This window comes from Sapajus apella, unplaced genomic scaffold (genome assembly GCF_009761245.1).
Source record: "Sapajus apella isolate SASKATOON/1434 unplaced genomic scaffold, GSC_monkey_1.0 scaffold21, whole genome shotgun sequence".
Lineage (NCBI taxonomy): Eukaryota > Metazoa > Chordata > Mammalia > Primates > Cebidae > Sapajus > Sapajus apella.
In genome coordinates, this window is record NW_022436961.1 from 4,881,157 (window position 1) to 4,905,089 (window position 23,933).

The window sequence follows — 23,933 nt, forward strand, 5'->3', positions numbered from 1 at the left end:
TTTTGAGACGGAGTTTCGCTCTTGTTACCCAGGCTGGAGTGCAATGGCGCGATCTCGGCTCACCACAACCTCCGCCTCCCGGGTTCAGGCAATTCTCCTGCCCCAGCCTCCTGAGTCGCTGGGATTACAGGCACGCGCCACCATGCCCAGCTAATTTTTTGTATTTTTAGTAGAGACGGGGTTTCACCATGTTGACCAGGATGGTCTCGATCTCTTGACCTCGTGATCCACCCGCCTCGGCCTCCCAAAGTGCTGGGATTACAGGCTTGAGCCACCGCGCCCGGCCACTTTTTTTCTTGTTAATACAAAAGAAGAGCTTTAACATTATTTGTATAGAGCTTCAACCTCAGCACTACTGACATTTTGGGCTGGAAAATTCTTTGCGGTAAGGGGGCTATCCTGTGTACTGTGGAATGTTTCATAGCATCCCTGGCCTCCACCCACTAGATGCCAACAGCATCCCCCAGTTGTGATAGCTAAAAGTTTCAGGCCAAGACTAGAAACCAAGTCTTCTGCCTTCTATGAATCTTTTACCCAGACTACCAATGAAGTAAAATAAAAACTAAATATAAGAAGATTACATATAACTCTCTTTCCTTCTTTTCCATTTTAAATACAATTCTCATTTTGAAAACCAAAATGCCACAAGTAATCATGTTTTGTTTTGTTTTGTTTTTGAGATGAAGTTTCGCTCTATCACCTAGGCTGGAGTACAAATGGTGCAGTCTCGGCTCACCGCAACCTCTGCCTCCCGGGTTCAAGTGATTCTCCCTGCCTCAGCCTCCCAAGTAGCTGGGATGACAGGCACCCACCACCACACCCAGCTAATTTTTGTCTTTTTAGTAGAGAGGGGGTTTTGCCATGTTGGCCAGGCTGGTCTCGACCTCCTGACTTCAGGTGATCCGCCCACCTCAGCCTCCCAAAGTGCTGGGGTTACAGGCGTAAGCCACCTCGCCCAGCCTTAATCAATTATTTTAAAAAGGCTTCCAAAATTATGGCACCCTGAAATAACTTCTTGCTTTTAAAAATTTCTTGCTACTAAAAAACACAAGAGGATTTTCATAAAATTAGTAAATATTATTTTGAATGGCATTTCCCCAAAATGTATATTTGTTATGATGTTTTGGAACTGTTATGGCATGATTTTAATTCAGAAAGTGGATGCCTGAATTTTAAAAGCAAGATGTCAAATGCCTTCTGAGGCAAAATCTCCCCCAGCTGAAAATAACTGGTATAAAGATATAGTTCACAATGAAAATAAAAATCTTAATACAATTTAACTACGTGGGGAATACAAACTACTGGTTAGATTTCTGACAGAAAAAGTATACTGTCAAAAATCACATTACTTCCAGCAGACCAGGGATTATGAGATAAAAAAATTGCATTATCAGAAAACATGGGCAGGGCCTAACAGCTCATGCCTGTAATCCCAGCCCTTTGAGAGCCTGAGGCGGGCAGATCACTTGAGCTCAGGAGTTCCAGACCAGCCTGGCCAACATGGTGAAACCCTGTCTCTACAAAATATGCAAAATTAGCCAGGCATGGCGGAACACATCTATTGTCCTAGCTACTCCGGAGGCTGAGGCACGAAAACTGCTTGAGCCCAGGAGGGGGAGGCTGCAGTGGGCTGAGATTGCACCACTCCAGCCTGGGTGACAGAGTGAGACTCTAGCTAAAGAAAAGAAAAAAAGAAAATATTGGCCTGGAGAGAACATGAAGCATTGAAACATGATACTTAACATGTCTAATCTTAAAGAAAGAAAAGGTGTTAACTTGCATGTCTTACTTTCTCTAACTCCTTAGATGTTTCTATACACTGTAGTGCATTTTAGAGGAAGTCTGAGCATGCTTTTCATAACAGTAACTGTAGTACAGGGAAGTGAGTTAAAAGAATTTTACCTAATTGCAAAGCAAACAACTGTGAACTCCAAACCATGGGCTTCTTTCATTTTTTTCCTGCCTACTACATAAACAAACAGCCACCTTTAAGTACTTCCACTGTAGAAAATAAAATAAACCTGGCCTACACATTCAGGATGAATAAGATAATTCTGTTTCCAAAGTACTTCTTGTAGAAAAATTCTTTCAATTAGATCTACAAAGCATTGTTATTTTGAGCCATATAATAGGTTGATGCAAATCTAATTGCAGTTTCTGCATTTGTTTTTTTATTTTTAATTCTAGTATTCACCAGGTGACTCCCAGATAAACACATACCACATATTAATAACTACCTTCAAACATACTTAATTATAATTCCTATTGCTATGTCCTACACGTACTTTTTTCAGTGTTATACTTTTCTTAAATATTTACCCATCTTTACATTTAAGATGAAATGGTTTCTGTTGTTTGTTCTAAGTGCTCCTTTGGGAAAAACACCACCCATTTCTAAGATTTAACTCCCTAGACAATTTAAGTTCCTCCAGCAAAGAATTTAAGTTATTTGAGACCAAGGACGGTATCTTATTCATCATGTATTTCCTGCACTGGTTCAGTGCGTATTCAATAAAATACGTGTTGAATAAATAACCTCTTTTGACCTTTATAGCTAAACATACGTAGTTCTCCTAGTTGTAATCATCACATGTAACCTAAAGTGAACCTTACTTTTTATGATTAGCATCTTTAATATCCACTTCTACAAATCTACATAGCCCACACATTTGTCACTTTGATAGCAAAATCATATTTCATTGTATTGCTATACCACAGACTGCTTAATCACTTCTTCAAACTTCTCTCAAGCAGCTGGGATGGGAGGTTAGGCCCAAGGTATATTCACAACAGGATTCTAAACCTTTCAATACCACTGATCAGAAAAGGCTTTCCTGGGCTCTACTCATGTGAAGATTCTACATTACTAGAGGGAAGGGGTTAAAATCATCCTAAGATTACTTAAATCATGAAAAGTCTCATTAAAAGAACAATTCATCAAAGAGAATGAGACATTTCCCATGTATGGGAATGAGTTATGACATATAACATGTCTGGGGATGATATCATTTTCTTTTCTTCCAATAAGGTTATGTTACCATAAACATCAACAAATACAAACACAACTGCATACTTAAGAACTGACCAAGTTAAGTTAATTTCTAAGGTTCCCTAGCTCACTCTTAAAAGATGTGATTTAAGGCCAGGCATGGTGGTTCACACCTGTAATCCCAGCACTCTGAGAGGCTGACACAGGAGGAATGCTTGAGCCCAGGAGTTCGAGACCAGCCTGGGCAACAGAGTGACACTGCCTCTCCACACACAGAAAAAAATTTTTAATAAGCCAGCATGGTGACACACCCCTGCAGTCCCAGGATTGCCCAGCCCAGGAATTGCCTAGTCACTGCACTCCAGCCTGAACAACAAAGCAAGACCATGTCTTGAAGAAAAAAAAAGATGTGACTCAAGCAGGGTCCCACATATGATCACTTTGGGAGAATAATCTGATTAAAACAACAACATGAAATAGAAAACAAACTATAATCATCTCTCAATAACCAAACAACATTGTGCCATTCAACTTTAGCTGGGTCCACATTAGACCCACTCAAAGACTGTGAGGGAGGCCAGGCGCAGTGGCTCATGCCTGTAATCCCAACACTTTGGGAGGCTGAGGTGGGTGGATCATGAGGTCAGGAGACCAAGACCAGCCTTGCTAACACGGTGAAACCCTGTCTTTACTAAAAATACAAAAAATTAGCCGGGCATGGTGGCACGTGCCTGTCATCCCAGCTACTCGGGAGGCTGAGGCAGGAGAATCGCTTGAATCTGGGAGGCGGGGGTTGCAGTGAGCCAAGATGGTGCCACTGATCCAGCCTGGGCAACAGAGCGAGATTCCATCTCAAAAAAAAAAACAAAAAAAGGACTGTGAGGGATCTGAGATACCAAAAGGGTTGCATTTGTTTATGAGGCAGTCCCATAGTGCTGACTCAAAAGGATGGCATGACTCCAAGCCTCCAGTATATATTAGGTATCAAAGAGAAATATGAGGCTATGTCATATGTTTGAGCTTGTGGATATTCCCAAAAAAAAAGCTTCCAGTTACTTAGAGCTTCCATCTTTTGGGGGATTCCATAATAAATTATATAATAAACCAAGATTTTTAAACAAAGAGCAAATAAAAATTTACTAAGTTAAAGCTTCAAGTACTTTTTGCAACACTTGGAAACCAGTAACTAGGTTTGTACATATTTTAATTATAATGTTTTCTTTTTTACTTAAAAGTTTGAAGCCGGGCGCAGTGGCTCACGCCTGCAATCTTAGCACTTTGGGAAGCCGAGGCAAGCGGATTGCCTGAGCTCAGGAGTTCGAGACCAGCCTGAGCAACACAGTGAACCCCCATCTCTACTAAAATATTAAAAAATTAGCCAGGCATGGTGGCATGCACCTGTAGTCCCAGCTACTCAGGAGACTGAGGCAGAATTGCTTGAACCCAGGAGGTGGAGGTTGCAGTGGGCTGAGATCACACCACTGCACTCCAGCCCAGGTGACAGAGTAAGACACCACTGCTGAATAAATTAATAAAAAAAAAGTTTGAAAACCAAATCATCCTTAAATGTAAAAGGCTACATTCTCCTATCAGCACAAATACAACATATCAAATTCAAATATTTTGCTGGCATCTAAAAACGAGATGCGTATGGACCTAAGTTCTTACTACACAAATCATTTTACGGTGACTCACCATGCGTAAGCTTTCAAAGTCATTTTCTTTAGAATGCCAGTCTTTGTTTTAAAAAAATGTCTAAATCTGTTCATCCTAAGTACAACCTTAGAAAATCAGAAAAGGTTTCATACCTGATTCCCCTTGTCATTTTTTACAATGACACAAAGCTACCTTTGTCAGCACCAGCTTAAAAAAACACACACACAAAAAAAAAATTACTGAAAGTCAGCTGTTTAGAAATGATACTGCATTTCCTCATTGAGACAATGCTATAAATGGTAGTAAAAATCCTATAAAACCTACTTAACTCCTAATGCAACTGATGTGTGTGTGGTACTTGTTAAGTCCTCCAATTCCTCCTTCATTCCTGGAAAATGTTTCAGCACATTTTAAACATCTTGTACTGCAAATATTTGGTCAGCTGATTTTGCATGAACATTCCCGGAGAGAAACAAGAGTTGACTCACTGCACACTATTACAAAAGCCTCTTAACCGGTCTCCCAATCTCCAGTCTCTCCCTCTGAGAGTCTAACAGAAAATGAGATTAGGTCACACCCCTACTTAAAACCTCCACTGCCCAAAGAACTTCCTACAGGGTAAAGTCCAAACACCTTAGCTCCGCCATAGAAAACTTCCTAAATGGTACCCAACTACCTTAGTTGGATCTTCCATCCCTCCCTTTTATAGTCTGCATGAAGCCGTATTGACATTTTCATTATTTTCTAACAAGTCATGTTCTTTCATACACGCCCCACATACTCTTGCAAAAACTTTCTTCTGCTTAGAATATATTCCTACTATTCTACTTGAAAAACCACCAATGTAGCCCAGTTCAAATATCATTTTCTCTATAAATCCTTCCCCAACATCTCTCTGATGCACTTGGCATATTTGGTCACCTTCTGCCCCTCTACAAGCAATTGCGTGGTGTTTATAGTAGTTCCATAAATGTTGGCTACATTTTGAAGAGGCATACACATGCTGAAGTTAAGGAGCTGGCCAAAACCACACTTAAAGACCATCAGGATATTCCATTCATCTATATGCAGGTCAGTAATGACTGACAGTTATACTAACATTTAAAAATAGTCTTACTTATATTTACAAACACACACAAAAAAATCAGAGATTAATGAAACTCCGGATGTATAATCATCTCCACCTTAAACATTGGTGAATGTTAACCATCTAGAATACCATCGGAAAAGTAGTTTTAACCAGAAGAAATTTGGCAACTTCCCATTCAAAACATTTTCAGAGTTCACCATTTCCACACTGGGGCAAATTTCCTTAATTTCAAATGAAGCAGCCAAAGATAAGGAAAAAAGTAATTAGTTTCCTGAAGGTCAACAGTCCCGTGATGAAGTCTTCTATTATCACCTTTGAATAACTCAATCAATGATTTGGTAAAAACTCCCATTTCCATCATCTTCTGTCGCTGATAGAGAAAATACAGCCATATAAACAATTATCTCATACAAATCCAAAATAAATAAAGAACTTGTTTCCAGAAAGACGCCAGCGTGCTGACAATTTGCTTCCACTAGGTTTGGGTACCTCCAATACAAATATCTTACATAGTCAAAGGCAGTTTCACAATTCAAAAACGACTTCACACAAATGATTGAATTCCTACAATAATCCTGTGAGTTCAACAGAGCAGGGATTATCTGTCCGGATTTAAGATAGCATGAACCCAATAAAAACACAGATTTTTTTAAACCGGTTTGGCTATCGAAATGCAGCACGTTGTTTACAAAATAAAGTATTCTTACTACAAAAATGTCCCAAGATTAATGAGCGTTCCCCACCTACCCTCCACCTTTATTGCACCACTAAATTTAGCTGTGTGGACTCAAGGATAACATTAACTCAAAATCTCAAATTATAACCTGCAGCCAAAGTTCCCTCTCACAGTCTCTTTCCAAGCGACAATAACTCCAGGAGTGGGAGCCAGCTCCCTCCCTGCAGGCGTTTGGAGACTAAACGCCCACGGGCGCGCCCAGCTTACAGGGCTCTGGCCCTCCGAGGTCAGCGCCCGCCCCAGTGCGGGCGTCGGGGCGTCTGGGGGACCCGGCTCCGCGCGAGGCGGCGGGGGATGGGGGGACGCCCGGAACGGCTCCACCGCGCAGGACACGGAGGAAGCGGCGCCGGGCAGGGGACCCGGGCCAAGAAGGGCTTGGGGCGCTAGACCCCGAGCCGAGGGTGCGACCCCGGTCCGCACACACCTGGGCGGCCGCGGCCCCCGACTCCGGGTCCGATCGCCAGGTCGGGCCCCTCCACTCCCAGGCACCACAGGTTCACTCCGAGCGCCCCGTCCCGAGGAAGCAGTCGTCCCAACGGACCGGGGGGATGGACACCCACCTGGCTGCGCCCCACCGAGGACTGGGCCCACCAGGCCAAGCAACAGCAACCACTGGACGCGGAGGGCCCCAGAGGGTGAGCGGGCGCCAGACCCCATCTCGGCCGATTCCGCAGGTTCCTCTCAGCACTCGGTAGCCTCCGCCTCCGCCTCTTCCATCATTTTCCAACCCTGCCGGGGCCCCAAGGCCGGCCGGGAAGCGCGCGCACGCGCCCGGGGACAAGCACGCGCGCGGCACTGACGCAACTCAGCCCTCGGTCCGAGCTCGCTCCCGACATCGCCTCGCTGCGCTGACGTAGGGAAAAATCCAGTCCCCGGCGCAAGAATAGGATTTCTAAACCTGCCGCGGCCACCCGCACGAGTCGGCCCGCCAGTCATATCCGTCCCGCCCACTCAGCTCTCGGGCACGCCCACCATGGGGGTCGACGGATCCAATTGGAGGACGCAATCGGCGGAAAAGAAGGAGGAGCGTGAAACCCTTAAGAGAAATCGAGAAGCAGAAGTGGATGGCAGTGCAGCCCCGCCCATCTGCTCGGCTTTTTCTGTTGGTTGGCGGAGGTGGGCGGAGCGTCGAGTTGCGCGTCCATTGGCTGTTTGGCGGGGCTACGCGAGCCGGGCTGTACGGAAAGGCCTGACCACGCAGTGATTGGGTCTGTGCTGCCTGCCTGGGGTTGTTGTGGTCGTGGTCGGGTCTCCGCTCCAGGGCCGGGGAAAATGGTGCTGGGTGGTTGCCCGGTGAGTTACTTACTTCTGTGCGGCCAGGCAGCTTTGCTGCTGGGGAATTTACTTCTCCTGCATTGTGTATCTCGGAGCCACTCGCAAAATGCGACCGCCGAGCCTGAGCTCACATCCGCTGGCGCCGCCCACCTGGAGGGCCCCGCGGGTGCTGCGAGCTGGGAATATGGCGACCCCCAGTCTCCGGTCATCCTCTGCTCGTACCTGTAAGTGGTGGTCGAGGCGGGTGGCGGTGGAGGGGGTGCCAGCGATATGGGTTTTGGGGGAAGGTGGGGTGGAGGGGAGGCTGTGATTTTTCAGACCCTGGTCCTCGGAGAACCCAGTGTTCACATTCGGGAGCAAATATCGTGACCCAGGTTCACTACCCATGCAGGGAAAACTCTTGTGTGTCAGCGGCAGAGCCTTTGGGATCCCGAAAGAGGAGAACTGGGAAGGAGTAAGAAGGGCGTGAGGTTGTGCTTTCTCTGTCCTGTGCCCTTTAGCCCAAGAAGAGTATTGGTTGAATCAGTGCCAGTACTGAATAAAGCATAAATGAAGTAAATGACTTTTCTCTGCCTACAAGACATTTTTTAAAGCAATCAATATCCTTACCGTTGCAGAATCACGCCATCTTTTAACCTCTCTTTTTGATCAAACAAGAAAAGGCATTTGAGAAATGCAAAGAGGACTGAGAATCCTTTGGCTTAAATTTTGCCCCCAAAATCTTGTGGTTGGTTGCCTACTGAAGAGATGAAAGAAACCATGTCAGAAGTAGAATCCTTATAGAAATAGGACCAGAAACACCTCCCTTCTCTAACAAAAGGTTCATTTGGGTGGCTGTCCATTTGACCTGCTGTGCTTCACTTTAATTGGCTTGGAAAGGGATCAGCAGAGTGAAACTGAACCCTAGAAAATTTGGTGAAGAAATGTCTTTTGCCTTTTTTGATTACGTGCATGCAAACAGCGATTTGCAAATACTGTATGATGATGATGATCATGATCTTACTGGTGAATTACAGACCTGATGAATTTATAGAATGTGAAGACCCAGTGGATCATGTTGGAAATGCAACTGCATCCCAGGAACTTGGTTATGGTTGTCTCAAGGTGAGTTTTTGTTTGGTTGTAAGAGCAAACCCTTCCATAAAGAAATAGTAATGTCTAAATGCTGTTACATAAAAGTATAAGAGGTACAAAGTTTTTTGAAGAATTTTATCAGAAAGACTGTTACTGGAAATGTCTAGCATGGCCAAGGTCAGTGACTGAACAAGACATTTGGTTTCCTCATGAAGGAGCACTCTCAGTGCCAAAACCACCCAGGTGCAAAGACCAACCTGTCTTTGGTTCCTTTGGCCATTGACAGATTTTGAAACTAAAATGTCACCCCTGGCTCCCCTTCAAGGCACGCACCTTTCCTGAAAGAGCAAAAGAAAATCTATGCACTTTCCAACACTGATGATGGATTGGGCAGTATCTTTGTTACACATGCATCTGGGGCAGAGCTTCTCTTGCCAGTGACATTTCTTTTCCCCAGGCAAGCAGGTTCCACCATGTCCTTAGGAGATAGATAGGGCCTATCAGTATGTCTTTGCAGGACGTTAAAGCATTCCAGGGGAAGCCGTTGGTTAACAGTAGCTTCTTGGGAATGGAAAAAAGCTATTAAGTTCCATTAATAACATCCCTAAAGCTGGGTGTGTACATTCCTAATCAATCTCTAAAAAAAATAATGAAGTTATGTATCTTCTCCCCACCATGGACTCACCATCCTGTTATGCTTCATAATGCAAGTCAAAACTCGGTCAGGTGTTAAGAGGATGTTGGGAAAGCATTTTTTGTACTAACTCAGACACAGGGCCCAGGCACAGTGGCTCATTGCTGTAATCCCAGCACATTGGGAGGCTGAGGCAGGTGGATCACCAGGTCAGGAGTTCGAGGCCATCCTGGCCAACATGGTGAAACCCTGCCTCTACTAAAAATACAAAAAAAAAAAAAAAATTCACTGAGTGTGGTGGCCTGTGCCTATAATCCCAGCTACTTGGGAGGCTGAGGCAGGAGAATCATTTAAACCCAAGAGGCAGAGGTTGCAGTGAGCCAAGATCGCAGCACTGCATTCTAGCCTAGCGACAGAGCAAGAGTCCGTCTCAAAAAAAAAAAAAAAAAAAAAAAAATTCAGACACAGAGGAATAAACCTGACAGTAATAAGACTAAAAAGGTAACTCTTACTGAAATCATATATAGAGAAATATTTAAGACAATGAAATTTTAACTCTGTTGATAATTATTGATAAAAGTTTGAGTTAATATTGTATAGAAATCACTTTTGCCCACTTTAATTAAAAATTGAGTTTATCCTGTAAGGATTGTTATTTCCTAGTCCCTTCACTTTCAGGAACTCACTGATGAACACAGTAATAAGCACTGATGTAAGGTACTAGTAAAAAATGAGTATCTGTGATTTCTCGGCTAGAATTCAGTCAAGCAATGGCAAGAGGGTAAGAGGTCCAGTTCTGAAATTTTTGGCTGGAATTTAAACTTACAGATGTCCCACAGATATCAGGTAATACACATATATGACCTAAATAGAGTCCTGAGTCAGATAATCTCCTGAGTTCTTTCCTAATTCTATTCATTTATAATAGATATAAAAGAAACCTCTAATAGGCAGTGACTTTTTAAATACCCATTCCCAAATACTCAGTTATATGCTCTTTTTTCTGTAAATATGAGATAAGTAAAGCATTGTGTGCATCTCTTCTAAGTGGCCTTTAATGACATTGAGCATGTTTGGGTTTTTTTTTTTTAACTGTATTATTGAAAAAGCCAGTCATGAAGAGAAAAGCAGGAGTTTATTTAAAACAATGTACATTTAATATGGACTCATCTAAAATCACATGAAGTATGTCACTAAGTTCCTTGCCCTTGAGCACAGCTATACATCAACCTTGTTGGAATAATTGTAGTCCTGAGGCAGCTTTTATAAGTGAATATAAAGATATATGTTTGTGGCCGGGCACGGTGGCTCATGCCTGTAATCCCAGCACTTTGGGAGGCTGAGGCAGGCAGATCACGAAGTCAGGAGATCGAGACCATCCTGGCCAACATGGTGAAACCCCATCTCTACTAAAAATACAAAAATTAGCTGGGCGAGATGGTGTGTGCCTATAGTCCCAGCTACTTGAGAGGCTGAGGCAGGAGAATCACTTGAACTGGGGAGACGGAGGTTGCAGTGAGCCGAGATCTCACCACTGCACTCCAGCCTGGGCAACAGACGGAGACTCTGTCTCATTTTTTAAAAAAAGAAAAAGATACATGTTTGTGTCAGTTGCTCTGCTGAGTTGATTATGGTCTTGGTTGTTATTCCACAGTTCGGCGGTCAGGCCTACAGCGATGTGGAACACACTTCAGTCCAGTGCCGCGCCCTAGATGGAATTGAGTGTGCCAGTCCTAGGACCTTCCTACGAGAAAATAAACCTTGTATAAAGTAAGCATGACTTTAAATGGTGTAGTTGGTACTTGGTTGGAGGTAGAGCCATTTTCCTTGTCTTTTTTTTTTTTTTTTTTTTTTTTTGTCTCTGTTTTTTAAGAGACAGGATCTTACTCTGTTGCCCAGGCTGGGGTGCAGTGGTGCAGTCACGGCTTACTGCAGCCTGGCCCTCCTGGGCTGAAGCAGTCCTCCTGCCTCAGCCTCCCGCGTATCTGAGACAACAGGCACATGCCACTGTGCTTAGCTCGTTGTTATTTTTTGGTATGACTATTTTTAAGCACCAAAGAGGGACTGTGACTACCACTGTGCATAATTCATTGACAGAAACAGTATGTTTATGGTAGAGAGGACTCTGGCCTTGAGCCCAGAAGGTAAGTGCTAACTGTCTCTTTCTCTAACTAGCTAAGTGCCTTTGAGCACTCAGTTTATCCCTCATCTACAAAATTTGGGTCATATGATCTAGCCCCAAAATTCCAACAATAGGGATAAATCTTGTGCAAATTACCTTAGTATTTCAGGAATAAAGGTTTTATTATAAAAAGTGTGGGCTCCACACTCTGAAAATCAGTTTATCTTAAAGGTAAAGGATCGTCATTTCTGTAAATTCTGGTTGAAGACACAGAATTGCCTTATACAGTTTGCTAACTGAAGAGTCTATGGCTGTGATAAGTAATATTAGAGTAACTGGAGCTATGTCAACACAGTGTATAAAGGCAGAGCCTTATGAAGAAGTCCTTGCTTTTCGCTGCCACAAAACAACAGAGAAGAGTATATGAAGATCCAGTGTTCATTTAAGGACAGGGCTTTCTTAGAGAACTACATGCAGGAAGCCAGCTGAGTCTCTTGAAAAGACCCTCTACAGAGCAGGATGGGAGCCCAGACTCCTCCTCCTACCATGGTGCCAGTTGTGTAAATGTGTTTGATGACTTCTTGTCCAGTCCAACTGTAAGTCCGTATTTGTTCTTTGAGATCTCCATATCTTAGCAAGTATTCTATTGAGACCCTCTACAAACCAGAGATTCTTAAAGGAGAGTAAAATAAGGGTGAAGAGGATATATTATAAATATATATATATATATATATATATATATATATATTTTTAGAGATGGGGCCTTTTCTGTTGCCCAGGCTGGAGTATAGTGGCACAAAAGGTGATCCTCCCACCTCAGCCTCCTGATTAGCTGGAACTACAGGCATAGTCTACCACAGCTGGCTAATTATTACTGGTTTTTTGTTTGTTTGTTTTTGTTTTTGAGACAGGGTCTTGCTGTGTTGCCTAGGTTGGCCTGGAACTCCTGGGCTCAAATGCCCCTCCTTCCTTGGCCTCCCAAAGTGCTGGGATTATAGACATGAACCACCACGACTTGGTCAAAAAGTTTTTTAAATTATTTTACGTTGTGACATTTGACATCTTAAAAACCTTTCTGGCTATGAGGAGACTGCCTTTACTGAAGCTAGTCATTTCTTGGAGATAGCAGAGGGCCCAACAGGGAGCATGCCTTTGATATGCAAACTAGTTCAGACACATATGTTCTGTTTCTGGCCTATACACCCCAGTAAATAATATTCTTCTGCCTTAATCTTCTCAGGGCCAAGTGCCAGGCAACCAGGGATCACTCCTATACCTTAGAGCCTGCTGAAGTTATTCAAACTAGCCAATTCTAAACTATTTGCCCTGCCCAGTCTTGCCTTTCCTAAGAAACCCTAAGGAAGATAGTGACCTAAAACCTTCCCCTTGCTTCTTTCAACCCCCCAGGTATCTTTGCCAGGTAGCCCTGTGCCTCCTGTCTGTAGGACCTATGAATATAATAAACTTTGGTTTTTCCTGAGCCTCTCACCTCACTGACCATATCATAAAAGAAAACAAAATGGAGGGTAAAAGGCCACAGAGGGTCCACTGCACCTTCTCATCACTTATGTTAAATTCACTAATCGTTAAGTGTTTAAATTTTTGTGCAATCAGACATCTTCCTTTTTGTTCCTTTCACCTAGGTATACTGGACATTACTTCATAACCACTTTACTCTATTCCTTCTTCCTGGGATGTTTTGGCGTGGATCGATTCTGCTTGGGACACACTGGCACTGCAGTAGGGAAGCTGTTGACACTTGGAGGACTTGGGATTTGGTGGTTTGTTGACCTCATTTTGCTAATTACTGGAGGCCTGATGCCAAGTGATGGCAGCAACTGGTGCACTGTTTACTAAAAAGAGCTGCTGTCAAGGCCCAGGGAGGCAGGTGAAAGCTCTGTCTTCTGAATTCATCTCTGCAGACTCAAACTCTTCTTTGATATCAGACCTGATGTTATTTTCCCTCTTTTGAGGTTTTGGTTAAGAAGGCTTCTTTGAACTTCAGAATTTCAACCCAGATTTTACCTTACAGACTAGAAATGACAAGCAAAAAGTGTTATGGGAATCAAATTGTACCTTTCCTCGTGCACAAAACATAAAGGATAGTGACGAGTTTACAAGCTGTGGATGAGTTTCCAGAGTCTTCCTTTCTGTACACTGCTATATGTTCAGTCCGTCGGAGCAAGTGGATTTAACAAGTTGAGCCAAGTGAATACTTGTATCCATATTCCTTTTGTGACCCTGGGTCTATCTACAAGGAGATTTGAAGCTGAACAATGAAAATCTTCAGCAGAAGTGGAAATGGCCATGGAATGTAATACACACTGAAAGTCTGACTTTCTGAATCTAAATGCAGTATAAATTTTGCCAACCTGGAGTACTGACTGTATGAGTATTTTCAGTATGAGGAGTAAACTCAAAATTGTATTTGTTTTGCAGTCATTTGAAATGAACCACCCTATTAAGCTCTCTTGTGTCTCCATTATGTTCCAGAGGCAGTATATGCAGCACAATAATTTCTTCATTTCAATTATGTTTTGAAAGCCAGCGGCATCAGACATGTGAATTGAGCTACTCCTCCTGGCAGAATTGTCCAATCCAAAAATCAGCATTTACCAGCCCATGGTAATAAGATTTCCTACAAGTTTCTATAAAACTGTTCTTCATGATTAGGTGAGATAAAGTAAGGAGCCTTGTGGCTTCGAAAAGAAAAATAAACTTCTGCTAAATTGGGACGTGATTTATGAGAGCAAAGAGAAATAGCACATTCTCAAAAGAAGCACGATACTAAAGCTCTCCCTGTGGGCTGCAGCAGTCAGAAAGAGATACAGCCACACTTTTTTATTCCCAAATAACCAAGAATTAAAGGAGATGTTCCAAACTGTAAGTGGTTTTAAAAACTCAGTTCCCATCCTTCGCAGTCCAAGTTGAAAAGAACTATTAAATATAAAATCAAAGGCAGAGGCCGGGCGTGTTGGCTCACACCTGTAATCCAAGCACTTTGGAGGCCAAGGCGGGCAGGTCACCTGAAGTAGGGAGTTCAAGACCATCCTGACCAACATGGTGAAACCCCATCTTTATTTTTAAAAAATAAAAATCAAAGATGGGCAATGTGGCCAAGTCAGTGAAAGAGCCTATTACTCAGAATAACTTACAAATTGTAGAAATAAAGTAGACCTCACTCGAAGTTTACTTCATAATAATTGACTTTAAGACCAGATATCACAGTTAACTTCCCTGGATACATTCTATCATTTTGTAGCTTTCCTAAGAATTTCTTGCTTTATCATTCCTGATGAATATAATCAATCACTGTTCTTACGTTACTAAATATGGCAATTTTGTATAAAAAATTAAAACAGATGAGCCTATTTTGTCTTGAAAGTTCTGTACCACACTGACCTTAACCTTGCTTATAATGTAACAATTGGTAAACTTTTAATTCATAATCTCTATACCCTAAGTCAGTGTTTATTAAAATTTTATGGGTCATGAAGAAACTAGACCCTCTCCCCAGAAAAATGCACATAAACAGAATTTACATAGAACTTAAGGGGGTTCATCTATACAATTTATGCATGAAACAAAATCATACTTGTACCCCATAAATTTATACAAACAAAAGAGTCTCAGTTCAAGGATGCCATATATTTAAAAAAAAAAAAAAAAAAAACTTATAAGGGAAGTCTGAAAAATATAAACAAATTATAGTATTACCCAAAATAAGATGCTACTTTAAACCTTATCAAGTTCTGCCTCATTTCACACTTTTTTCTAACCTAACAATATTCATAACCCCATCGGAAGTTTTTCTTTAAAAAATAAGAAACTTTGTTCCCAGCACAGTGGCTCAAGCCTGTAATCCCTGTACATTGGGAGACTGAGGCAAGTGGATCCTTTAAGGTCAGGAGTTTGAGATCAGCCTGGCCAACATGGTAAGACTACTTCTCTAGTTAAAACATAAAATCAGCTGGGTGTGGTGGCAAGCACGTGTAATCCCAGCTACTCAGGAGGCTGAGGTAGGAGAACCACTTGAACTCGGGAGGCAGAAGTTGCAGTGAGCCGAGATGCTGCCCCTGCACTCCAGCCTGGATGACAAGAGCAAGACTTTGTCCCAAGAAAGAAAAAACTTTGGCAGCTCCAAGACTTGAAGTAATTTATGTTGCCGGGGGAAGAGCTTGGTTAAAAGGCTAAAAGACTGGAAACTACTGAAGATGCCCTTGTCACAGTCAGGAAAGCTGCTGGAAACAAAAGTTGTTCTTTCTGTTAGAGTGGTAATTTAATTTCAGAATCATCAGTATTCCTGTGTGACAATCCAAAGTTTCCATCTGACTTCTTAGTAACACCCATTCTCCATCTACCCACAAACCTGGCCAAATGTGATACAACCTGAAAACCTGATGCACTAAAGGAGTATTACTTAAAAATTGATTGCACTTTATTCAGGTTGTTTCTTAAATTTTGGTAGATCTATTTGTATATGTTTGTATTATATCTAGTTTATGGCTATATAGAAGGTTTAAAATACTGCAGTGTTGGCCGGGCACGGTGGCTCACGCCTGTAATCCCAGCACTTTGGGAGGCCGAAGCGGGCGGATCACGAGGTCAAGAGATTGAGACCATTGTCGCCATGATGAAACCCCGTCTCTACTAAAAATACAAAAATTAGCCAGGTGTGGTGGCACGCACCTGTAGTCCCAGCTATTCGGGAGGCTGAGGCGGAAGAATCGCTTGAACCCAAGAGGTGGAGGTTGCAGTGAGCCGAGATTGCGCCACTGCACTCCAGCCTGGTGACAGAGCAAGACTCCGTCTAAAAAAAAAACAAAACAAAACAAAAAATACTGCAGTGTCCTTCTTTCAAGGTTAAATTAGAAACTGCCTGTTTTTTAGTTGTTTCTTATCTTTAATAAAATGTTACCAGTTCCCCCAGACTTCCTGGCACCATGTTCTTCTCTCACTTGGCATAGTCAGGCATCTTAGGAACAGCATTAATACCCCAACCTAATGATCCCTGAATGTATGTATGTGTTTAAAACTCCATTTTCCTTTTTTAATTGTAATTTCATAAAAATTACCATTTTTCTTTATTTCTGCAGTGCATGTGCAGGATGTGCAAGTTTGTTATATAAGTAAATGTGTGCCATGGTGGTTTGCTGTACCTATCAGCCCATCACCTGCATGTTAAGCCCAGCATGCATTAGCTATTTTTCCTAATGCTCTCCCTATCCCTCCACCCTACCCCCTGCCAGGACCCCGTATGTGTTGTTCTCCTCCCTATGTTTATGTGTTCCCATTGTTAGGCTACCACTTATAAGTGAGAACATGCAGCATTTGGTTTTCTGTTCTTGTGTTAGTTTGCTAAGGATAATGGCTTCCAGCTCCATCCATGTTCCTACAGAGTACTATTCCTTTTCATGGTTGCGTAATATTCCATGGTGTATATGTACCACATTTTCTTTATCCAGTCTGTCATTGATGGGCCTTTGGGTTGATACCATCCATTTTTCTTTATAAGAAAAAGATCCAAAAACTTCATGTTTGGTACATCTTCATACAAACCAGGTAATATAACTGTGTTTTTTTTGGGTTTTTTTTTTTATAATCCCACTTTAAAGCAAGGTATTTAATTGATTATTTCAGGTGTGACTGTCAGGAACAAATTACTTCTTCCCCGGAGAACAACCATGGAAAGGGAATCACTGTCAAGAGCTTCAACAACATCGGTTGTGGTAGTAACAGGTTTCCCATTTATGTTGACAATTACATCGTGGCCTCTCAATCCAGAGCTGAGAGAGAAAAAAAAAAAAAAAAAGACCATGAAACTCTAAGAAGAATTTTACTTATCCCCATCTATAATTTAATATGTCTGTCTTAATGGCACTATTTTGCTGGCATTGAGCGTACAGAAATCCAGAAATAGCCTCAATCCTTCCAAATCTTAAAGCTATTCTAAAATATGCTGCAAAAAAGTCACCTGGAGGAAAACTGTCTTATTTACTTTTACAAAATTAATTTCCTATCGGAATCATGTGAGAAGTTTATTCCTCCCATTTTTAGGAGTTGGTTTGGAATGGGGAGTTCAGCTTTTAATTTCTATCAATCCCTGACCTCTGTGAACTTCAAACATACGCCCAGCCCCAGCAGCCAAAGTGAAAAGCCCAAGTGATATGTTTTCTCCCAGACACTTAAACCCTGATCAGTTTGATTCTGGCAGCCCACTCACTTGCCCATCTTCCCCGCAAATTCATGGAGCTGGGAAGGATGCTGAGCTGCATTATAGGAATTCTGCCTCCAGTGAATTGAAAACCCAGCAACGTCTGAGTCTAAATATGTCAAGCTCCGGCTCTAGGCTCCTTTTCCCCAAAGTTGTGACTTTATTATCTTCAACATAATTGTTTCACATAGATTGTATATTCTAGAAGCAAAAACCAGCTCCAAATAAAAACTGCAATACAGAGATAGCCATGCCAGTGATTTGTCTTAAAGGTGAAAATAGGCTGAAAAAGGAAGAGCAAATGACTCCAGGAGACAGCATTTAACAGAAATGGGAAGCTCAAGGAAGAATGGTAATGTGGTTTGATCATCAAGATAGGTGGAGTTTAAAAAAAGGAAGTTTAAAGCAAGAGGATGTGAACAGAAGCTTAAGTATAGAACTAAAAGCAGGAAATACCTTAGAAAAGGACAGTTTAGGAGGACGACTTGGGACCAGTAAGTACAAAGAAAGAACTTATAGAGAACTTACTTAGTTCATACTAGTTCTATGAGTCAGAAAAGAGAAAAACCCACAAATTATTACTATTAACCTACTATGCACCAAATATGAGGAACTATGGCTCAGACAGGACAAATGAAGTCTGATGAAATCCCACACAAAAAACGTTACGCAAATTGTGAGAGGCTAAAGCGGGATTTCATCAGACTTGAGAACCTATCTTCTTGCCACTAAGTCACTCTGCCTCTCAGAAACAAAAAAGCAGCCACAAAAGCAGGATAATAGAAGGGTTAAGCCAGGGCCCACATCCCTGCTCTCTGCTTTCTCATTTACCGTGTTCTACAAGTTAATTAACCTCTCCGTACCACAGCTGCTTCCTCTGTAAAATAATACCTATATCATAAAACTGTTGATAGTACAAACAGGTGTATAAAACACTTCAAATAGGCCTGGAGCTGTGGCTCACTCCTGTAATCCCAGCACTTTGGGAGGATCACCTGAGGTCAGGAGTTCAAGATTAGCCTGGCCAACACAGTGAAACCTCGCCTCTAATAAAATTACAATAATTAGCTGGGTGTGTAATCCCAGATACTTGGGAAACTGAGGCAGGAGAATCACTTGAAACTAGGAGGCAGAGGTTGCAGTGAGCCGAGATCACACAATTGCACTCCAGCCTGAGGGACAAGAGTGAGACTCTGTCTCAAAAAAACAAAAAAATACCTGTTAATGAATAGTTAATAGTTACTAATACCTAATAGGTACTAAACACTTAATAGTTATTAAGTAATGACTATTCATATTGAAAGAGTGGGTTGGGAATTCCTAGCCAAATTTATTGAAACTTATGCTATTAAGTTTCAATGAGCTCTTCTTAGACTATAGCGAACCACCTCCCTCCCAAAATACAAAAAAGGCCTTTATAATTACCCAGGTCTACATCAGCACTGTCCTATAGACAATAATGCAAGTCACATATGTAATTTTAAATTTTCCTTGTAGCCACATTTTTTAAAAATTTTAAACAGATGAAATTAATTTTAATATATCTTATTTAACATTACATATCCAAAATATTATCATTGTAACATGGTGTTTTTAAAATTGTTAATAGGTATTTTACACTGTTTCCTGTCTTTGAAATCCACTTGAAACAACACACACCCCCAATATGCTATTATACAATGATAATATCTTTTTTTTTTTTGAGACAGAGTCTTGCTCTGTTGCCTAGGCTGGAGTGCTGTGGTGCGTTCTCAGTTCACGGCAACCTCTGCCTCCAGTTTCAAGAAATTCTGCCTCAGCCTCCCAAATAGCTGGGACTACAGGCATGCACCACCACACCAAGCTAATTTTTTGTATTTTTAGTAGAGATGGGGTTTCACTATGTTGGTCAGGCTGGTCTTGAACTCCTGACTTCAAATGTTCCACCCACCTTGGCCTCCAAAAGTCCTGGGATTACAGGCGTGAGCCATTGCTCCCAGCTGATAACATTGTATACAATGCAGTAATTAAAGTGAAATGCAGTTCTTCCAGTACATTTCACGGAAAAATATTTTGCGTTTGGGCACGCCCATTAACTTTTGTATTTTTAGTAGAGATGAGATTTCACTAGGTTGGCCAGGCTGGTCTCAAACTCCTGATCTCAGATGATCCACCCACCTTGGCCTATCAAAGTGCTGAGATTACAGGTGTGAGCCACTGTGCCTGGCCTGGGTTTTTTAATTTAAATTAATTTAATTTAATTCAAAATTCAGTTCCTCAGTCACAGCGGCCACACTTATGTGTTCAGTACATACTACATGTGGGTAGTGGCCACTGTATTGGTCAGACCAAGTCTATATACCCCCCATGGGTTTTACGGCGGCACACATCTAGAAAAAGCAAAGGTAGACGACAAAGGCCTGCCCTTCTCTTACCTTTCAGCAGACGTCCCTTCGATCACTTTACATACATAAACCCCAGAACTCACATTGGGGAAAGCTGGATCACGCATTTTCATTTCTTGAATAAGGCTAAGGGAAGTGAGAAGATTAGGAAACACACTGAATTAGCCCTGGTAAAAGCCTGGAACTCTCAGTAGGAGTCTGTTCTGCTCAAGGTTCACAGGGGTCTAGGAAGACTCCATCGAGCTAATCACAATCATTCTAATCAGCCTGGGGGTGCAGGCTGAGCCTTTATACCAAAGCCTAGAACCACTAGACATTATAAAATAGAAGCTACAGTGAAATAAACTATGTATAGCCAGTGCTGACACAGGCAGAGGCAGATACATAACCCTGAGACAGATAGGGCCTAGGGTCACAAGAGTGTGGCCCACGTGGCTCAGCTTTTCTGCTAAGCCTGTGCAGCTACAGTTTTTGCGTCTGAAAAACAACCCAGACGTATTCAAACACAGGCTTACGGCATAGTGAGGGGCAGCATTTGCAGACCCAGATATTTCTTCTGTGAAAACGCTTTTCCTGGAAAGGAAAGTTATGTGTTATAACAAAACCTCTTTCCTATTAGCACAGTTTAAAAGACACCCACGTTCCAGGATCTCTTTGCCATCATAGCTGTCCTTTCAGGTTACTGCATGAAGCATAGGCTTCAGGGAACCTCTGTCATTAGCACTTATACTCCCCCCACCCAGCTCTCTGCCTCCAGCCCTGGGTTTCATTTCCACATTAGCTCAGTCCAAATATTTCTGGGCACAACTCATGCTTGGCCTGTGCCTAGTCCCGCCATATTGCTGCCCGAATCACCATTATAGAAGCTGAGTACAAATGAGTGACCCAGTCGTCTACAGGATTCAGATGGCTGTCTCCGGGCTGGGCGAGGTGGCTCACACCTGTAATCCCAGCACTTTGGGAGTCCAAGGCAGGTGGATCACTAGAGGTCAGGAGTTCAAGACTAGCCTGGCCAACATAGTGAAACCCCGTCTGTACTAAAAATACAAAAATTAGCTGGGCATGGTGGTGGGTGCCTGTAGTCCCAGCTACTCAGGAGGCTGAGGCAAGAGAATTGCTTGAACCCAGAAGGCAGAGGTTGCAGTAAACCAAGATCATGCCACTGCACTCCAACCGAGGTGACAAGAGCAAGAGTCTGTCTCAGAAAAAAAAAAAAAAAAAAAAAAATGGCTGTCACCACAAACGATTGAGTGTTTCTGAAAAGCACAAGAGGAGAGTCCCGCAAAAAACCCAATTTGCTTTACCTTTCAACTGGCGCTCATGGTATTCTGCCAAGAACTCCCTAACTCTATCTGAAGGAACTGCAAAGGAGATTCCATCAGTCATCCTCAATGTATTGACGCCCATCACATCACCATCCTGGCAAGGGAGGGGACATCATTCAGTCATGAAGTTTTGCAAACTGAAGAGTGCAAGACCAGAACCAGCAGAGGAAGGAGTGAAGCTACTTAGGGTCAGAAAACAGGGCCGAGACGAACTTTGCACATCTTCAAAAGAGAGCAACGGATGTTCCTTTTTAAGGCAAATAGTGTGATGGAACAGCAAACAGTGACTGCACATGCACGGAAGTTACCTTCTTTTCACCGCCAAAGGATAAAGGACACTGAGGATTTTTTAAAATCTTGAGCTTATTTTTTTCTTTGGTAAGTTACATTGACTTTGAAAGTGAGCCACAGTTTGTATTTTGACACAGGTAGAAGGACAAGGAGTATTTGCCTTTTTAATTATTTAACTGAAACTAAAAATAAACATGGAAAAGGTAAAAAGCTGTGGGATTGTCAGCAACACTGCATTGAAACTATTCAGAAAAATTGACGAAATTGACCTTAGGGAACAAAGCTCTGCTAAGCTAAAGGTATGAGGCAGAAAATATTTTCCTCTTTATGTACCTCATCTTCCTTCAGCCTTTGTTAGGTAATGGGAAAGGATAGAAAAGAGATTTCTTATTTATTTATTTTGAGATGGAGTCTTGCTGTGTTGCCCAGGCTGAAGTGTGTTAGTGCAATCTCGGCTCATTGTAACCTCTGCCTCCCAGGTTCAAGCGATTCTCCTGCCTCAGCCTCCCAAGTAGCTGGGATTACAGGCTTGTGCCACCACACCCAGCTATTTCTTTTTTTCTTTTTTCTTTTTTCTTTTTTCTTTTTTTTTTTCTGTATTTTTAGTAGAAACAGGTTTCACCATGTTGGCCAAGCTGGTTTTGAACTCCTTTCAGATGATCCACCCTCCTCAGCCTCTCAAAGTGGTGGGATTACAGGAGTGGGCCACCGCACCTGGCCAGAAAAGAGAGTTCTGATTGTATTAAACTACAGATTGTAATTCAGTAGGTCTGGGGTGTGGCCTGAAATTCTGCATTTCATCGATGCTCTAGTAAACTCATTGTCTAATGGAAAAGGCAGAAACAAAACAAATAAAAATTACATGAAATGCTACGAATAAAAAAAAATCATTTTGCATACTATTCATTCTAAAAGCAAATGTAATATTTAAACAGGAACCAAAAGCAATCAGTGCAAAGGGACTCAGAAAAGATGATCACAAGCTGTATGTCAAACAGCATTGCACTCTCTTAGGTTTTCACATGTATTTGAGCAACTGGAAACCCTGGTATTTCCACTAGAGACACAGAATATGACAGAGCAATGTATTTGGGAGGCTGAGGCAGGCAGCTCCCTTGCAGTCAGGAGTGCTGGTTGTGGCTTTTCTGTCACCTGTAAGCAGGGCAAGAGGTCAAGACTAAAAACTTGGACATTACGTAATCAACATTTTTAAATGAGAGACAGTTCTTCATATGCAGCATCAGGGGACCTTCAAGGAGCTACATTTCATAGCACAGCCAGTCATTTGGCATAAGTCTGGGTTTAATATCCAGGGCTTTTGGCACAGGGTGGTGGCTTACACCTGTAATCCTAGCACTTTGGGAGGCTGAGGCGGGAGGAGATCACTTGAGCTCAGGGGTTAGAGACCAGCCTGGGCAATATAGTGAGACCTCATCTCTGTTAAATAAATAAATAAATAAATTCCAGGGCTTTTGGTAACTAGCCAATGAAACCAGAAAGCATGAAGAAGAGAAAAAGTTCAAAGGAAGCTGGAGCTAGAACCCTAGTGTTCTCAGTGGGATGAGATCACACACCAGGATAACAATCTTGAATTTTTTTCTAACCATTGACTTAAGGTCCAAAAACAGAAAAGCACCATTCCACAGCTCTCTACACAAGAGTAGCACTCGAGTCTGCATCATGGAATATGTAAAGACTTTTTTTTCTGTTTTTGTAGATATGGTGTCTTGCTATGTTGCCCAGGCTAGTCTCAAACTCCTGGCCCCAAGCAATCCTCCCAAATGTGCTGGGATTACAGGGGTGAGCCACCATCCCTGGCCTGGAATTAATAAAGTCTTTGAAAGTTAGGAAGAAACATGAAGCAACAAGGAAAGTGGCCACTTACCAAGTTCACCAGAGGACCACCAGAATTCCCTTGCTAAAAGCAAAATGTGAAAAAGACATCAGTGAAGCCAATGAATACATTTCCCCTTGTTCTTTACCAATTTACCAAAAGCAGCCCACTATAGTAAGCTCCTTTCACCCCCAGGCTGGCAAAATTGTGCCCCTATCATCACCAGTACTGAAGTCAGTGCAGGTAAAGAACAATAGCAGTGGGACACCACCTTCTCTCTCTTTTTTTTTTTTTTTTTTTTTTTTTTTT

The 23,933-nt window shown here is 42.2% G+C and overlaps 3 protein-coding genes across 4 annotated transcripts in view; 1 reads left to right on the forward strand and 2 right to left on the reverse strand.

Moving 5' to 3' along the window:
- The window catches only part of ADAM9 (ADAM metallopeptidase domain 9), a 115,845-nt gene extending 108,538 nt beyond the window's left edge, over positions 1–7,307 (reverse strand). For both annotated transcript variants that reach the window (XM_032288141.1, XM_032288140.1), the window contains exon 1: positions 7,032–7,307. In XM_032288141.1, coding sequence (XP_032144032.1) covers positions 7,032–7,128 — 97 coding nt within the window. In that variant the 5' untranslated portion in view covers positions 7,129–7,307. The remainder of the gene's footprint in view (positions 1–7,031) is intronic.
- Positions 7,308–7,515: 208 nt separating this feature from the next.
- Positions 7,516–14,212, forward strand: TM2D2 (TM2 domain containing 2). The gene is made up of 4 exons (XM_032288151.1): positions 7,516–7,970; positions 8,763–8,850; positions 11,109–11,224; positions 13,220–14,212. The coding sequence occupies exons 1-4, from the start codon at positions 7,744–7,746 to the stop codon at positions 13,431–13,433; spliced, it is 645 nt and encodes a 214-aa protein (XP_032144042.1). The 5' UTR covers positions 7,516–7,743; the 3' UTR covers positions 13,434–14,212.
- Positions 14,213–17,148: 2,936 nt separating this feature from the next.
- HTRA4 (HtrA serine peptidase 4) overlaps positions 17,149–23,933 on the reverse strand; it is a 12,562-nt gene continuing 5,777 nt past the window's right edge. The window contains exons 5-9 of the mRNA XM_032288142.1: positions 23,676–23,708; positions 21,479–21,593; positions 20,690–20,747; positions 20,205–20,300; positions 17,149–17,362 (exon numbers count right to left, since the gene is read on the reverse strand). Coding sequence (XP_032144033.1) covers positions 17,200–17,362; positions 20,205–20,300; positions 20,690–20,747; positions 21,479–21,593; positions 23,676–23,708 — 465 coding nt within the window. The 3' untranslated portion in view covers positions 17,149–17,199. The remainder of the gene's footprint in view (positions 17,363–20,204; positions 20,301–20,689; positions 20,748–21,478; positions 21,594–23,675; positions 23,709–23,933) is intronic.